This window comes from Dermochelys coriacea, chromosome 3 (assembly GCF_009764565.3).
Source record: "Dermochelys coriacea isolate rDerCor1 chromosome 3, rDerCor1.pri.v4, whole genome shotgun sequence".
Lineage (NCBI taxonomy): Eukaryota > Metazoa > Chordata > Testudines > Dermochelyidae > Dermochelys > Dermochelys coriacea.
The window spans coordinates 209,077,837-209,096,833 of NC_050070.1; the positions used below are offsets into that span (position 1 = coordinate 209,077,837).

At 40.6% G+C, this 18,997-nt stretch overlaps 1 protein-coding gene across 4 annotated transcripts in view; it reads right to left on the reverse strand.

Moving 5' to 3' along the window:
- Positions 1-18,997, reverse strand: part of POLR1B (RNA polymerase I subunit B) — a 33,983-nt gene that overhangs the window by 8,472 nt on the left and 6,514 nt on the right. For 2 of the 4 annotated variants that reach the window (XM_038396293.2, XM_038396294.2), the window contains exons 4-12: positions 17,724-17,856; positions 15,984-16,120; positions 12,491-12,714; positions 9,750-9,921; positions 4,378-4,549; positions 3,179-3,460; positions 2,435-2,568; positions 1,793-1,963; positions 742-898 (exon numbers count right to left, since the gene is read on the reverse strand). In XM_038396293.2, the coding sequence (XP_038252221.1) occupies positions 742-898; positions 1,793-1,963; positions 2,435-2,568; positions 3,179-3,460; positions 4,378-4,549; positions 9,750-9,921; positions 12,491-12,714; positions 15,984-16,120; positions 17,724-17,856 (1,582 nt within the window). Of the gene's footprint in view, positions 1-741; positions 899-1,792; positions 1,964-2,434; positions 2,569-3,178; positions 3,461-4,377; positions 4,550-9,749; positions 9,922-12,490; positions 12,715-15,983; positions 16,304-16,515; positions 17,857-18,997 lie in introns of those variants that run through there. The other 2 variants (XM_043512374.1, XM_038396295.2) reach the window with 2 other exon arrangements.

Consider the following 18,997-nt stretch of genomic DNA (forward strand, 5'->3'; position numbering starts at 1 on the left):
GATTAAAAAAGGCTTAGGAATTAGCGTAGTTTAATGAGAACATACACAATTTCATCAGACAGTAATAAACCCCCAACGTTTAGAAAGGATATAAATTCTCATGCTTTCAGGCATGAGTCACGTCTATCTGATGGGGTTAAGACATTTCTTTGTAGACATATTCTTCAAAATTTGAAGTGAAGTGGAGCATGGGTTCTTGAATTAGGATCCCTGAAAATATAGCAGGCAGGCAGACCCACACACTCTCAACACTCAACTTATTTTCCACTTACTGGCAAAAAAAAGAAATAAACCCAATTTCCTTAGATTCTGCTGAGGTCCTGTGCCTTTGACCACACTTTGAAACAGTAACTTCCCCTACTAAAAATTCACGTTAGAGAACGTCAGCTTCAGAGAGCTCAGCATTGCACATGAGAAACGAGGACTCTTAAGCCCTTTCTCTTGAGCAGTAACTGAGCCTGACAGCTGGGGAAGTTTGTCATGGGGGGGATGGAGGGGGGGCGGACACCTTTCCCTTTGAAAGGCTTGCAAGGGATACTGATGAGCCTCCCAAGTCCCATGGATTGTGAAGGGAACCAACAGTCCCTTCTAAGGTTTGTTGGAGGTTCTCCCCCTCCTGCAAAGCACATGAGGATACAAAGGAAAGGGGAAGGAAGGAGTCTTGGATCTGATTTTTTTCCTTCCTCTTGCATGTGGAAACTTGGGGCATTGTTTGATGGCAATATTTAGCACAGGACTTACCCATCTGGCATTGGTACATGTTTCTGGGACTCTGGTTGTGATCAGAGAACGGAATGAAGTTGGCTACCACACTCAGCATGCTATGAGGAAAGAGCTCCTGGTGAGTGGTCACGCCAGGCACAATTTCATCCTCAAGGACAGCAATGTTCATGAAGACCTGAGATAAGCAAAGTCTAATTTAATTACCAAATTGATTTTTAAGGGTAAATAAAGCTGTCTCCAATCACTTTCATAGCTCCAGCTGCTCTATTTGGTAACTTAGTGTATTAGTGTGTAAAGAGGGATATGCAAAAACCAACACAACTATGGCTACTTCTACCCTGAGCTAGGGATGTGATTCTCAGCTTGCGTAGACATATTCACGCTAGTTCTCATCTGCGCTAGCGTACTACATACAGTAACGTGGCTGCAGTACCACAAGTAGCAGCAGCATGTGCTAGCAGCCCCAAGTACATGCCCTCAGGGTTCAGGTTCATTGTATTTGGGACGGCTAGCATGGTGCTGTCACTGCCATCAGAGCTACACTACTGTTGTAGTGTAAGCTGGGAGTCACCCCCCCATTTCCCCCGTAGCGTAGACGTAAACGACCCTTTTCATACACCACATTCCCAGCCCTGAGGAGGGGAAGTAAAACTGGGAAGGGAAATGTTACTCCAGCCTTTCCATAGTTTTAAGTCACTATGTAAGCATTCTTTCTGAAAGCTCAGTGTCATGCCAGAAGACAGGGTAGATGAACACAAGAAAGTAATCCACACAAAAGCCTTCATTCAGGCACAGTTAATATTGAGAGCACATATCAGTAATTGAAGGGTAAAAACCCTTACAAGCACAAAGTGGTTATCGAAGTACACACCAGTAAAAAGCTAGAAAACTCTAAGGTCACCCAAGCAAACTTAATTGCCCTGTTGACAAGATCAGCTTCCCACCTCCCCTTCACTGTTCCTTTCACAGATATTTTGTAAGGCGTGTGCTATTTCTGGATCAAAGACTTTTCTCTAACGGCCACTGCTTTGTAATAAACAAACACATTAGACAGACCCACGCACAGTACCTGTTCCAGCGTACCAATCAATTCTTCCTTTCCCACGGCCAAATTTCTCACAGGCCGAACCATCCTGCAAGGGGTAGTAAAAATGAATAATCCTGGATACAGGCTAGGTTTTCCTGTCATTGGAATAAGGACTACCTCAGTCCAGGCCGGAATTTTCTTTTCTTGCATTACCTGTTCTCACATACACAGAAAAAAAGCCAATTAGAAAACTTGTAATAAACGAAGATTTTTTTTGCATCCAATAGCCTATTTTCCCCCGCAAATGAAAATCTTAGTCACACAAGTAGCTACATAAATTCACTGTTTCATATATTTTTAAAAAAATATTTGCATCAAAATCTCTACAAAACTGGAGAAAAACAACTGCATTTTAAATTGCTACAACCAACACACACCTTGATGCTGCAATGCTTTGGTGGCAATGCCTGATAAATAGGTATAAAATTAAATAAAAACATGATAAAATTCAAATAAAACCAAATGAATGGATAAGACACAAAAATGAATGGAGGAAATGTTTGGGAAGTGTTAAAAATTATTTGGGAATCTGAAGCAAGCCTCAAGGTGCACCACATTGCATATTGTTTAGCACAGTAGATTCAGACTGCTTCTTTTAAGTCAAGTCACATCAATCAAGGCAACCTTAAAGTGCCGGAGAGTATCTGCAATCCTAGGAGCCATATCTTTTTCTACCCAGCCCACTAACGAGCCATCCAGTGTAACTGGGTAACACTCTGCATAGGGTTGGCTTGGAGTCCCATCAACTGGAGTGACACCTGGGAAAGAACCAAGGAAGTCATTAATGCCGAAAGTAGCGATCCACACAAAACACTCTTCAGGATCTTAGAAACATTCTAGACCAGCATATAGGAAATACTTTACATTTTGCTTTGCCCACTAGATATATTAAGAATCTAAATATCAGGTATACACTATTTTTCCATATGCTGCCTGAATTATATCCAGATTTAAAACAATAAAAAGTGATTTGATGACCACAAGAAAATAAAAAACTCTTAGATGAGTTGTTCTTTTACTAAATAGTCATTGGTGACCTTATAAAGGCACAAATAATGACAATTTTTGGAGACATTTCTATGCATTTATCTTTCTGTATACGTGAAGCTGCTCATTCTACAGTATGCAGCTTTTATTAGTTCAATACCCCCAAGTAATTGTATTGCTATTCAATCAACATTTTAAAAACGTCAGTGCTGTGTAAGCAATACATTATTTTTGTCATTAACCAAAATGCAGGTTTAGCCATGTTGAAGTGTTTTTGTTTTAATGATATCCAGTGAAGACACGGGTCTGTGGGGTCCTGCAGAGATCATCAGCTGTTTTCTCTGCAAGTTTTTCTTAAGTTATTAACTCAACGGAACCTACCTAAGGAGCAGAGCAAAGGTGGCAGGGACAAGGTGTAGGCTGACTGCGACACTATTTCGCAGACAGTTGTAATATGGTTCATCAGCCCACAGGGCTCTCCGTCGGGGGTGTGCACAGGGCACAGGAAGCCCCAGGATTCTGGCAGCAGTTTGCGCACTGTGGTGGTTCTCATCTTGGCAAATGCAGCACCTCTGTGTACGCAGCGAAAATGGGACAGGTAACGAATAAAATTCAGCTTGTCTGCCACCACACACAGACCAGAATCTTGTAGCATACCCAGACCTTTAAAAAACAAAAGCCAGATTTAATATGTGAGCTGATATTAATGAAGGACATTTGCAAAATACAATTCTATAAATCATCTTCATTAGACTCATGCATAGAATTCTAAAACATTGACATCAAAGGAGAGATTCTCAGCTTATTAAGCTATATCTACATTTGAGGGGTTCAGTGGACTGGTAATGGGCTATACAGCCTTTACACTCCAGGTCACTGGGTCAAATCCAGCTCAAGTTGGTAAAGCAACCAAAAGTTACTCACACCTGTTCGGCGCTCTATGTGAAATGAGTTAACAGTCTCAAAGCTGACTGCAAAACTAAGTTTGTTCCATGAAAATTTTATCAATTTGTTTCCCTATTTTTCACTGAAGTTTCGCTTCAGAAAATTTCCAGTGGTCTATTGTAGGCTCAGCCCAGTCTCCAGTGGACATAAAACAGTATCATATTAGACATGATGTTTGTAACCTCAGTGCACAGGCCAAGGATTGAATGGGCTCTGATGATAGAAACTACTGCACTTGGATGTTTAACTCAGAGGGGAAGGAGTACAGAGAAGTAGCCTGCACTTCCATACATCATGCTGTGCCTTTTCCAGGAGAACGGACATTATTTTCAAAGCAATCAATGCAGCTTCTTTTAGCAATGCTAAATGTAAAGGATATATAATCCTGAATCTGAATATAAATAATGTATATATTTTAATATACATAGGATCCAAAGTCTGAGGAAAAATCTAATCCTTTTGTGAAAAAGCTTCTTGTTCATAAGGAGCTTCATGAATTCAACTTGAGCAAATATGCAGTAGACAAAATGATACTTTAAGAGAAGAGGCTTGAAAAATTTATATCCATCAGCACCTCTCTGTGGAGAGCTAAAATTGTATTGCAAGAATGGAATGAGGTGCAAGATAAAATTTACCTGTTTTAGAGCGCAGGTTACCAGTAGCAAGGAGATATTCAAATGGCCTTGTAACATCAATTCCCATGCTGAATAGCTTCATCATATTTTCTGAATTTATGGTTATATTGGTCTTTTGAGATCTTTTGTCCAAGGCTGCTTTAACAGAAAGCAACCAAGCTTCCATCCTCTCCTAAGATTTAAAAACGAGACATGTTAAAATTAGCAAAGTAAAAACATGAAATAGCCCTGTGTCTGAAGCATGCAATGTTACAGATTAATATACTGTACGGACCCTCCCACATTGGCAGAAGGATGAATTAGATGATCTTTTGATGATTAGATAAAACTACCCATCTTTAATTTCTATTATTCTAGATTAATTCCCTCCCTGAATTATGTTAATTATACCATTTCAACACTGAAAGGCACACTGTCAGTGAAATGCAAGGCACAATCCACCAGTTTTGCAATCACCTCCTGATTTATCAACTACAGGTACGCATTTCTTAAGTTTGTAGAGAAATCCATAAAAAGTGAAGTAGATTATTAATGCAATATGCAGCATAAGTGTATTACTCTCTGCAACAATTCAACATCTCCTCTGAAAGAATTTACGTGGAACGAAACAGTTCTTGAAATGTGTCATCATCATTGCAAGTACATTTGACCTTTGGTTCATTGGACATTGAACATCCTGATGAAGTGACAATCAGCGAAGGGTTGAGCTGCCTTACAAAAAAGGAATAATTTGACTTCGAAGCTCGTTTTTAGAAACTGCTATATATAGTACATCACCAAGAGAGATGCTTCTCAGACAACGTGATAAACAGTTTAGATGACTGCTTTAGATGATTGCTTTTGGCGGTTTGTTTGGGTTGTAATTTTGGTACTTGAATGAGCTCAGATGTTCACTATTCTGATAACAGGGAAGGGTAAGGTATTTGCCACTGCTTCCAACTCTTTATTAAAAGAAATCCACTGCATACAGCCAAGCTAATTCAAAGTAAAGACATCATATGTTATCATTCAAACATGTTTAATCTCTTCACATTTTAAACTCTGGAAGGCGTGGCTGGCTCCTCCACAAGTGTGCCAGAGCAGGCCTGCAGCCAGCTAGTAAAGCACAGTTTATTGGTTCACAGCTACTATTCCGTCCGACTACAGACAGCCCACCTCAGTCCCCAGTGTTTCTATTCCCTGGAGTGAAGGTGGGGGGCTTCCTTCAACAGAAGACATCATGAACCTTTAAACACCTTGGATTTAGATTTTTTTCTTCAATTCCAAAGCCACAAGCCACTGCAGTAGCAAGGGAGTTTTGTTCTTCCAAACACAAACTTCTATTAAAAACTGATGCTAGAAGCAGATTATAAAGATATGGCAAATAGACGTGCTCTAAAGAATTAGTTATGCATGGGTTACCCACGGAGTCTGACAGCACAAATGGGGATATTTTGGGCTTGCATGCTCTTACTGTGGATTATAAATGCTTTACAGTGACATATTTTTATAGATCTATACTAAGAACTTTTAGAACAGGAATACTTCCATATTACAATGATGAAAGGCCCAGAAATGGGCAAGACAATTTTTTTTAATTAATTATTATTATTATTCTTAATAGATTACTCATATAGCTCCATATAAGTATGTGGTACTTTACAAAGCATAATAAAACAAATTTGTTCTAAAGAGCTTACAGTCTAAAATAGACAGGACAAAGAAGCATAAAACAATTATTGGTGAAAAGGCAGCAAAAAGCTGTGTTGCCAAATAAGGAGATAAGAATTCCAGGTGAAGAGACAACAAAACCTGCAAAAAGCAGAATGAAGGCTAGAAGGAATAGTATGACAAGGGCCTGAGAGTCCTACGGACAGCAAAAGGGGGAGTAGGGGGAAATTAAAGCAGAGACGTAGTTGTGCACGTTAGGTAGGGGCTTGAAGGTAGGAACAAGGAACTTTAATTTTCCACAGTAAACCAACAGTGATTCAAGGAGAAGCCTTGAGATGACAACTTCGGTAGTAGTATTTTGGATAGTTGCTGGAGGAGAAGTGAGAAGCAGGAAAACCAGAGAAGAGAAGGAGAGACAAGCATGGAGCCACATGGTGTGAAGTGTATTTTACTGATTAGGAAATCAAGGTGCAGAGATATTAAATGACAAATCAAGGTCACTCAGGAAATCAGTGGCATTCTTCCTTGTCTTTTAAAAGAGACCAACAATCACAATTTGTTCAAATTTTACTCCTTGCCGTGATGCACTGCGTCGCTACTCCTTTCTGAACTAGCTCATTAACATTTAAACTGATAGTCTTTGTTTCAGAACACAGACCATATTACAAATGCCTCAGTTCTAGTTAGTCTTTTGGAGTACAGGGCTCTGAACAGACATAGCACAAAGGTCTCCTATACTAGGGGCTCTCAACCTTTTCCTTTCTGAGACCCTCCCCATAACATGCTATAAAAATTCCATGGCCCGTCTGTGCCACAAAAACTGTTTTTCTGCATATAAAAGCCAGGGCCAGTGTTAGGGGGTAGTAAGCAGGGCAATTGCCTGGGGCCCCACGCCACAGAAGGTCCCGTGAGGCTAAGTTGCTCAGGCTTTGGCTTCAGGCCCAGGCAGTGGGGCTTCGGCTTTCTGCCCTGGGCCCCAGCAAATCTAATGCTGACCCTGCTTGGCTGACCCCCTGGAACTTGCTTGCGGCCCCCCCAGGGGGCCCGGACCCCTAGTTGAGAACCACATCCTATACAAGAGAAAGACACAAAATGAGTATTTGCAGCTACAGTTATTCTAATTTGTAATCCCCAGTGATTATTAGTGTTGAGCAAATGCACCCATAGCTTCTGCCACCTGCAACTCCTACAGTTATGGTTGCTGAAAGCACTTCAGCTCAGGCACCAATGGGCAAACCTGAAAAGAATGGTTTTCCTAGCACAAGCAAAGAATGAGCTTTGTTGTGCCCCCTTACTGTGCATTCTCAGCACAAAGGCCCATGGTTAGCTAAGGGACAGGATGAGGACAGCAGCACAAAGTTACATGCTGTCCAAATAAGACTGGGGCCAAGTTCAGGTTAGCATATATGAGCCACAACAGCTTTCCTCCCTCATTTGCATTCAAGATTCATAAGCCAGGCAATGCACCATGTGACAGGCAGCAAACAAGAGCGTCATGGAGATTTAAGGGACTAAACTGATCGATTAACAATGCCCCTCTGCTATGTATATTGGCTAAACCGGACAGTCTCTATGCAAAAGAATAAATGGACACAAATCAGACGTTAAGAATTGTAACATTCAAAAACCAGTCAGAGAACACTTCAACCTCTCTGGACACTCAATTAAAGACCTATAAGTCACAATTATTCAACAAAAAAACTTCAAAAACAGACTCCAATGAGAAACAGCAGAACTGGAATTAATCTGCAAACTGGACACTATTAAATTAGGCTTGAATAAAGTCTGGGAGTGGATGAGTCATTATACTAACTAAAAACTATTTCCCCATGCTAATTTTCCCCCTACTATTACTCACACCTTCTTGTCAACTGTTTGAAATGGGCCATCCTGATTATCACCACAAAAGTTTTTTTTCTCTTGCTGATAATAGCCCACCTTAATGGATTGGTCTGTTAAGAGTTGGTATGGCAACCCCCATTTTTTCATGTTCTCTGTGCATATATCTACATCTATCTATATCTTCCTACTGAATTTTCCACTGTATGCATCTGATGAAGTGGGCTTTAGCCCACGAAAGCTTATGCTCAAATAAATTTGTTAGACTCTAAGGTGCCACAAGTACTCCTTGTTCTTTCAGCTTTATACCTAGATGCTACAAACAACGAAGGTATCAGTTTCTCCAAAAAGTTTATAAGGATCTTTCACAAAGCAAAGTGTTAGCCAATCTAAATAGAGGGGTGGTGACTAGCTCCCTCTATAATGGAAAAAAAGAACTAACATGGGGCAGCTGAACAAAGAGTTCTTCCTGATGCTTCACTACAACTGTATTGAGACCGTTTCCTCAGTAGGAACAAAGTTATCCTGCTTCTCTAAAGACTTCCCCACAGAGGATTCTCACTCCTGGGTCAGTGTCCCTGATCATGAAGCCAGCTGAACTCCCTCCATCACAACCCCCAATGGGTGTCCTATGCCAAGACACTCACTCTTGTATTGCTGCCCCAGGCATTTCAAGCCAGTCCCTTCTTTATCTAGTTTGGGGAAGGTGTTCCCTACAGATCAGCCCAAAGTATATTCTTTCTGATATTTCTAACCCTTCCTTGCCAATCAAACTTAAAAAAAAAAAAAAAGGGTCTGTCTTGGACCTGGTGTCTTGATACTCCTGTCCCAAAACACCATCCATTGGTGCTTTGGTCACTTGATTCAAACAGTATCTCAAAGCACTCTCCCAACATGTTCAGACATCATGGCACCCTTTGGTGCTTGCTTCCCAGAACTGACAGCAGTTCGAGGCCCTGGTGCAGTCATTTGCTCTCCAATCATTCGGTGCACTTTACTGCAGCCCTGATGCAAACTCTTCCTTGTTATCTTTGGTGCATTAGATCAGCTGCACTGTATAAGCACAGCCAAATACATTCTTAGTTACTCCACCTCAAAGGACTTAACTCAGCACATCTTACTCAGTGTCCTATGATGCCTGGTGCCTCCAGGCATCTTAGCATACTTAGGGGTTTCTGACCTTTCCTTTCTAGAGATGGTTTTGAAGAAGAATAAAACAGACTTGTGGTAGAAAGATTTCCTGTACAAATGGTCATAGCCAAGGTCAGTGCTGCCTGAGTGTCTCATGGGATGTACATGGGTGTGAAATCTGCCTACAGATGTCTCCTTGAACACTTGGGAAATTAAGAACATATCTGCAGTCCTACAACTGACACAAGGTTGGCCTGAAGTAACTCAAAAGTGAAATCCTCAGAGTGCAGGCCTGAGCTGGGGGTCTGCCAACAGCATTCGGCACAGTGTTGACTGAGGGAGTGATGCCAGCTTTATACTGAGAAGCTGAGATGCTAATTCAGGAGTGAGAATCCTGTGTGTGGTGTGTTTAGTGGATAATACTTCGCTCTTGCTGTAGATGTTATAGTGCTCTAACAAATGAGGATGAGCAAAGAGCATCATCCCTATTTCACAGACAGGCTAACAGGCACAGAAAGGTTAAGTGACATATCCAAGGTCACACAGCAAATCAGGGGCAGAGTTAGAAACAGCACCTAGATCTTTTGAATCTCAATCCTCAGCATGATCCACCAGAGCCCAGCTGCCTCCTCACAAGCTCCTCTTATACGAGCCATTCAAATACGCCACATGCTGGATTCAGATTTGCTCTCTTTTTTGTATATCTGGAGGTTCTCCTGCCTCTCACAGCTTTAAACACTTTAAGGCATTACCTTTAAGAACATGAGGTAAAGCTGCCCTGGGGTAAGCACCTCCTGATTCATAAGGCTATCTGGATTCTCCTCCATGCACTCTTCTTTGGCAAAAGCAAACAGCTTCCGGGTCATCAGACAAAGCAAGTAGAACTTCTCAGTTTTGGTTTTCAAGTGTATACAGATGCACTGACTGTAGGAATAGGAAGAAAAAGGGCCAATTAACTCCATCTCTAACAGGATCTATGGTCCAAGCTCCTGCCTGAACAGCCCTTGACCAAACTCCTATTCATTAATTGAAAAGTTAAGCTGCATAACAGTTTCCCCCACACACATCTGGGGGGTTTTCAGAAATTTCAACGCAAACCACGGCCTGAAAGGGTTGAGATACATCCCCCTCATCATCCTTAGAGATGCAAATCTTCCAGAACATGACTGAGGCACATCAGCAGGTGAGCCCGCACTGCTGCTCCCAGTACTGTGCCTGTTACTTGGATGAAGAGAGACTCCTGGAATGTTAATTCTACACCTTTTAAAGCACTAAATTGACTTAAAAGCACAAAATTAATTTGAGACAGGTCCACACGAAGGCTAAATTTCGTACACGGATTTCACATAAAATGCGGTGCAATCATATATGTGCATCACTAACTCTGTTCCACAGAGAAACAGTAAACACAAAATGCCCTCACAATAAATGTTTTCAGTGCCATGTTGGTCCCAGGACAGGAGGAAGACAAGGTAGGAAAGCTTATATCTTACTTGATCAGCTTCTGTTGGTGGAAGGGACACAGCTTTCGAACTTGTCCCTTCCACCAACAGAAGCTGATTTAATAAAAAATATTACCTCGCCTACTTTGTCTCCCTCTAAATAAATGGTAAATAGAAAATGTACTCACTAAAACTCTGTTACTGCCATGCAACATCACAATCAAACCTCCTATCATGTCCCAGCAGAGCACTCAGTTATAAAATTTTGGTCTGAATACAGCTTAATGTGGGCAAGACAAAGTACAGACTCCAACGAGAGACTGCTGAATTGGAATTAATTTGCAAACTGGATACAATTAACTTAGGCTTGAATAGAGACTGGGAATGGATGAGTCATTACACAAAGTAAAACTATTTCCCCATGGTATTTCTCCCCCCCACCCCACCCCACCCCCCACTGTTCCTCTGATATTCTTGTTAACTGCTGGAATTAGCCTACCTGCTTGTCACCATGGAAGGTTTTCCTCCTTCCCCCCCCTGCTGTGGGTGATGGCTTATCTTAAGTGATCACTCTCCTTACAGTGTGTATGATAAACCCATTGTTTCATGTTCTCTGTGTGTGTGTATATAAATCTCTCCTCTGTTTTTTCCACCAAATGCATCCGATGAAGTGAGCTGTAGCTCACGAAAGCTTATGCTCTAATAAATTTGTTAGTCTCTAAGGTGCCACAAGTACTCCTTTTCTTTTTGCGAATAAAGACTAACACGGCTGCTACTCTGAAAAAAGACAAAGTACAGACTTCCTAAATTCCTGTCAGAGCAAATCAGCTACAAGCTTACTTTCCCAGAGGCAAGTACCATGATTAGGTAGCACCTTTTGCCCTTGCTTATCTTAGCATTGCCATGATTGTTTTCACTCTGCACTCCCTTGTATTCAAGTGTTTATGACTCAACTATAAAGGTCCACTCTGGGCCAAAACTTGGCAGGAAAATTCTCTTTCAAAATATGCAAGTTATAATTACCAAAGCCCAATCGAACAAGGTGCACACCCTATCTAGTGCCTTCAGCTTCTTCCTGTCTCACCTCCCACTTCAACTGAAAACCCTTTCTGATGGACAAAATGTTCAGTTTAGTCCATATGGACGAAGAGCCCCAGGATATTTTGAAAGGAAAAAAACCAGATAGTTTAACCTTGAAATTCCGATTCTCTGAAGATCATCATGAAGGATTCTTACTCCTGACTCTTGTCCTTCCAGATGACTGACTCTTAACATTTTTAACCCTTTGAGTCACCAGTAGGCTGGCTTGAGGTTTCTACTGCACTGACCATGCTCTAACTACAGGTATCTCAAGGATTCTGGAATCTTCCAATCAGTTCCTTTCAAGGGCTAGCAGCAAGAGCTCCTCAACTCAAAACATCTGTACCATGAACCAGGGATTTCCTAATACCACTTCCTCCCCCCCCCCTTAAAAATATTCAAAGTAAAAACTAGAATGGAATGCGGTGTCCTATGTTATTCCACGAAGCAAGCGTTTATTTTCTCTCCTCTACCTAATGATATACTCCCCAAAAACGTTTTAAGGTAAACTTCACTCACCCTGTTATGCTCAAGTGCAAAGGACTTCAAACAATGGGTTAAATGCCAAGAAGGTTGTGGTACAGTAGATTCAGAGTTAAGGCAGCGCTCACTGTTCAATTTCTTAACATCTCTCTCTCAGTGTTGAGGATATTTAGATCTTTTATAAAACCCACTACAAAGCCATATGGCAAAATGCACGAAGGACCAAGTCTGCAGCTATCCTCCGAAATCATGCTCACATATTTGGTAGATATGTATTTGCAGATAGATTAAGGTAAATGCAAAGTTTCCAGAAACTGGCTGAAAACTGGCCCCATAATGTTATTCAGGGGGCGGGTGGGTAGATGTCTCTAAATTTTTGTCCTTGAGCTTACTGAAAAGCTGGTCATGATACAGTAAGGTCAGACAGAGAAATGTGACTACATCTGTAGTTCAATCATTTACTTATATATTGCTATATGAATACGTACTCCACAAGGAATTCTGCAGCTTGCTCATTTGGGTACCATTCAGGAAGGTTGAGTTTCACTCGGAAGCATTTCCCAATGTAGTTAAGGACCTGCTTCTGCGTGGCACAGCCCTCCTCCATTACCATTCTCAGCATCTGAGAGATGCAGTTCTTATAGAAGGAGTTGTCTTCTCTTCCTTTGATCAACTCTTGAAAAATCTGGTAATCTGAGAAACCAGCTAATGCCTGGAGGAGAGAAAGGCACCAGATCAGAGAACAAAGAAAAACCAAGAATAATAAATCACCATGTCTAATTAAATTACAGAATGGGACCAAGTCACTCCAGTCACTTATGATGGTTTATGCTCTTCTGTCCTAATACCCTTCCCCTAAAATGAAAACAGTTTTCTGAGGTTCAATTAGCTGTGGAGAAAGACCCTGGGTATACACAATCTGATGATCACACAAATACCCATAACGAAGCCCCTGGAAAAGCAAAAGCTGGGTTAATACAGACGATGAATAAAAATAGTTTTTCATTTAAATAAGATTTTTTATATTTTTATAGACTGACCTTGCTTACAATATAAATTTAATTCCCAATTTGTCTCAAATCGCTAATTATTGACATTTAAGTAAATTGAAAGTAAGTGGTTTTTATAATGGAATGGATGGCTTAAAAATTAGATCCATTTAGCTATGTTGCACAGGGCTGTGAAAAATTTCACACCCTGTGCGACGTAGTTAGATTGACCTAATCCCTGAAGAGACGCAGCTAGATCAACAGAAGAATTCATCCATTGCGAGAGATGCTTTAAGTATGCTGATGGAAAAAGCCCTTCCATTGCTGTAGGAAGCATCTACAATATGGTGCTCTAGCAACATAATTGCAGTGCCATAGCTGGGCCAACTGTTGCAGCTGTAGTGTAGACATACCCTGAGTTCAGCCACAATGCTCAAGTTTGCAATCCCTAGATTTAAATCCAACATTCTAAACTGGGTAGTGATTGTATTTAAACAACACAACTCACACAGACTGAGGTTTTATAAATAGAAAAATGAGAAATAACTTTCACTTGTTTACTAAAACAAAAATAAAGCCTGTGAAGAAATGTAATTTGTCAAACTAAGCTGCCATTTCAACAAAGCACGTGCATGTCATCTGACAATGGACACATCCTGGTGGGTTGACAAACCCAACTAGTTTACAAAAGCAGTCTAACATTACTACCAGAAAGAATGCGCTTTCTTTTCAGGACAAGAAAGATGAAAATAGTTAATTAAAGCCAAGTCTTTACTACTACCACCTATTTAAAGCACAATTTAAATCATTCTACTCTGTCCAGAGACAGCTATTTTGAAACCTTTCACTGCCTTGCTTAACAAAATTCATGCATGTGTGCTTACTAAATTGTATTATGAGCTTTTTTGAAAGTTCATCATCCAGTTGTTGCTTGCCTTCCGTAACTCGTGCTCTCTAAATGCACTCATTGCCTCTACAGAGCTTATCTTCACTGGGCCTATCTTCACTGCAACAGTTAGCTCCAGTTAGCACACTGGAGTTAGCCCAGCTCAAGTGAGAGCGACCACACTTCAAAAAAGCACTAGAGTTACACAGTTATTTGATTAGCAGCACAGAATGAATGGATTAGCTGCTGCTGAGTAGGGGGTACCTTCTGCTGTTGCAATCCCACAGCACTATGAGCTCGAGCATCAGCATTCCTGTCCTTCAAACAGCCTGTCCACCCCAGTTAGCTTGAATTTAAAGCACCATTTAACTGAAGCTAAATATTTGTGGTCATGGAGGGGACTCTAGTTGCAGTAATGCTCAAATTATAATTCAAGTTAACTGTGCTACGAAGATGCACTCACATGGTAGGAGTTGCACACCTGAGGCAGTGGTCATAGAACTGTTTAGATCAGTGTCAGTTGGGGGCCTGTGCATGTCCCTTAAACAGACTTCCACCTTTAGGCTGAGGACATAACCAACCTTGGACCCTCTAATGGTCTCCTCTCTACCACAGTAAATGTGAAAAGGAGCTCGACTCGGAAGCAGAAGGAAGCAAATGGGGCAGCATGGTTCTGTGGAAGCAACATAACAAGAACTGGAGTTACGATAGTAATCCCCCCACGTCTTCCTTCATGAATCTGCCTCCACAGAGCCCACTGTAGGAGAATAGCTAGCAGTGGCCTTGCTGAAGGGGTCAGCTAAGGAACCCTCCTAGTTCAAGGTTGAAACGCCACCCTCCTGAACCCAGCATCTGAAGGTGCGGGCTGAGTTCAGGGTAGCAGCACCACAGCGTTCCCTTGAGGTCATGTTACAGACAGACACCATGGCTGTTGCCACCCCCCTAGAGGGAATGAGCTCTAAGAGGTTCTGGAGCAGGGCTATAAGGTACTGTAGGTGAAATCAGGTTTGGATGCACAGTCGAATTCATTTGAAATGCCTTTGAGACAGGATGACAGGGCTTTGGACTTTTTGCCCAAAGTTCACCACCATAAGATTTCCTAAGAAATTGGTCCTGTCTAAACAACAACTAGCAGCTCTCCAATTCAACATGGGTAGCTTCCTCTTCCCCAAATTTCTCTGTAACCTAGGGAGGAGAACAGGCAGACACATTTATCACGGACGACAGTGCATCAGTGTCTGTGTCTCAGAGATCCTCCTGGCAGCAAAGGTAACCACCAGGAAGGAAGACAGCAAAATCCCAAAGGTGCCAAGGACCCTTCTGTAAGACTGGTGAGCACCAGGACAGGTCATGGTAATAACTATTACACCTACGGAGGTTTACAGGATTGGGCCTTTAGATTTTAAGCCCGATGGGGCAAAGGGCTGACTTCCTTTGTGTCCTGTACAATATTGTACACATTGGTGGTTTCACAATCACTTTGCAAAAATACGGGTTTTTTAAAATCACTTCTAACATTGTTTATCCAGGAAAGTTCCGTACAGAAGCAGCAATTTGTTTTTATACTATTTTGCTTGATTTTCAATTGGGATGACATGACTTATCTGATGAGAACGAAGATTCACGTGCTCCCAAAGTCTTTCACTGGACAATACTGCCAATAACTGGGATATGGACTGAAAACATTCTGCCAATATTGCGCTGGAAGATTTATTCTGCACAACAGGTTTTGTTTTAAAAACAGTTTTATCCTTGAGTTCAGATGGAAAACTCCCCACCATTACTTTTTAAAAACATCTCATCAGTACTGTCTTATAGCAGAAAGCCAAGAAACTTTTATACAAAACCTTATTTCCTCTTCTTCAGCTGTGTACACATTCTTATACCTCAGCCCTGAATATTATACTACCAACATAGGCAGGTCTGGTTTGGACTACAATCCTTGATAATCAAGATGACAAGTACCATTTAATGAAACAGTTCATGTGGAATTAGTTATTGAGTAAGTCATTTTTCCAAGCAAGAAACAGGCTGCTACACTTTACACAGCAGTGCTTCAATCAACCTTCCATTCACCAGAAAACCTAAGACTAGATTATGGTTTACCTTCAGTGCAAATCCCAGTGGGAGGAAGAACAACTCTTTCTGAAAAATGAAGTTCAGCATCACCGTACCATTCTCCAGGTAGTGAAGGTTCATGTTTATAGCAGTGTGCTCATCCCTAACACAGTGCATCGATATACCTGCCAAAATGAACATAAGTAAAGATTCACTTACACAACACAGAAACTATTGACTGCATTCTATCGGCATTACAAAACAAGCATTGTCCTTGATTGCTCCGGATACAGGTTAGATTTCCTTGGGTGGGGGCACTGTATGCTCAAAGGTATCATACTGAGACACTATGTCACACTTGTAGATAACTGTTTAGAAATGAAAAGGAGTACTTGTGGCACCTTAGAGACTAACAATTTTATTAGAGCATAAGCTTTCGTGAGCTACAGCTCACTTTATCAGATGAGTGAGCTGTAGCTCACGAAAGCTTATGCTCTAATAAATTTGTTAGTCTCTAAGGTGCCACAAGTACTCCTTTTCTTTTTGCGAATTCAGACTAACACGGCTGCTACTCTGAAACCTGTTTAGAAATGAATTAGAGGTCTTACTTCAGTTCCTACAGGATGGGTATTGACATCACAGCTGGCCCACTTGCTGGCAGTCTCAAGAGAGAGATCAAAGATTAATTAAAATAGGGTCTGATTTGCAAGGTATTTCAGCATGAGTAGTCCCACTGACTTCACGGGCTATTCATGATCTTAAAATTAAGCATGTGCTGAATCAGGTCATTACCTTTTACACTAGTGCAAAGTGGGTGAAAAATGCTATTGTTGTGATCTGATATCATTTTATATCACTGTACAGTGTACATGACTCTGCAATGTGTAAGACAGTGGGGAATCAGGCCCGTGGTGACTGAACTACTCTTTTATTACTAGATGTAGTAGCATGACAAGAGTTCAGACACACTGGTGGGACAAATTAGGGAAACAAACTACAGATCCTGTACCATCATCCTTCTAGATCATATGGAGCAAGGAGTGTATTTATGTGTCTTACACAGCAGCTTCAAGCTCATTGTCAAAAATGTACCTGCTCTGTGAATAAATATAAACAAAGCATTTTTAATGAGGCAGAACACAATGCACCGACAGGATTTTCATTAAAAACAGGGCATGTTGATAGTGAGTTTTAATATAAAAAACAGGCAGGATTCAAAGGAGAGCCATTACCAATTATGACATTGAGCCTTACGATGGAGGTAGTGTAGATTCTATTTTAACTGTGGATAAATCTCTTTACTACCTTAACTTAGTGCAGGGAAAGGAAATTCAGTGTTGCCTACAGCATCAACAAACTTCTGTGTCTATTGGATTGATGGACTCAGGTTCGTTTCCATCAAACCCTGCTCACAATGTAAGATGGATCACCCAGAATCAGACAGATTACAATCCAGTATCACCTGATATTGATGTTTCAGATTACAACAGTCAAAAGCCATCAACCTAGCTTATGCCTTATATAATGTAATTAGCCTTTTATTTTCACAAGCACTAAAATTCATTCAAATGTTAAAAGAATTGCTTTTTCCAGCACTGGGCTTCTCCCTTTTCAAGGAATTGAATTTCCCCTCATCTGAGCAGGCTGCTATTTATGGAATAGCACAAGTGCATGAACAAAACAGAAAGCAATAACTAAATACAATAAATCACCTGCTCTTTTTCTTTTGTTTATTCTCAAGTATCTGTCTTACTAAGGTGATGCCCCTAACGAAATCACTACACTTACCATACTCTGTGTAACCAGGGCCTCGGCTTTTCCATTTGGGTCTTATCATTGCAATGGGGAAGTTTCGTCTAGGCATAATCAGCATTCTGATAACTTTTTCTATACCGTTAACTATAAAATAGCCTCCCATTTCCTGACAAGAGAAAAAGTGCTTTAAAAATTAACACACCAAAGTTCAAAGATCTGAGTACAGAGTATCTATTATACAAGAAACAAAATGGAAGTGAAAAAAATTAGCTCTTACTGGACAGTAAAATACACACCATCTTTTTTATATGTATGGAATACATGTCAAGTTGTTTTGGCATGTGCTTGGGATGCATGCATTACTCACACAACAGGAAGAGTGCATTACGGAGGTCATCCCAAACAAGTGCCAAAAAACCTGTTATACTATTATAAGCTCTGTATAATTCCATGTATTTTACAAAAATAATTATTTTAGTGGTGTTTAAAAGTTATTGGGACTATTTCTTGTATCCATCCACCTGTAAAGCCAGGTGCACTAGTTACACTAAGTCCAACTGTAGAGGATGCAGAGAAAATGAGAAGACAAGACAGAAAATTGAAGAACCCTCTAAAATGACCTATAATACCTTTAGTATACATAGAAATATCACAACTTTTAAATAACATACCTTGGGCCCTTTCAGAGCTACTAGCAAGTACTATCAATTAAGAAGCTTCCCTTTCCAAGAGTAAAGTTCCTGTTCTGAGTGATATAAAATATTGGATTTAAAACTTTCCACTGATCTGAATACTCCCTCTCCCCACACAAGGTCTCTGGGTAGAAAACTGGGAGGAAGAAAAGCTCTATTCCACACTTGGAGAAAAGAACATGATTGTGTGTCCAACTGATTTTTTTAAAAATGGCAGTTCTTTGAAGCCATCTGAAATACTAGACAAAGCCTCAGGTGAGATGCATTAGTGTGCAAAGTACACGTAAAGTGGCCAAATATGCATGATACATGCACATTTATTGCATGGCTTTGCAATTTATCATGTGCGTGATGCTAACATCCAATATAAAAATTAATTCCAGAGAAAAATTTCTTCACCTTTACATGTTTGTTTAAATTACGAATGTGCAAGCAAAGTTAATTATAAAGATGCATGATATGTGGCTATGGGCCTGGCAATAAAAGAGTATCATAGTAGATTACACTGACTGAAAGCAGACTAATTGGTTATTTACTTTGTAAACTGAAAAGAAATTATTACACTTTTAATGAAAAATGACAGCACTATATGATTCTGTATCCACATATTCAACT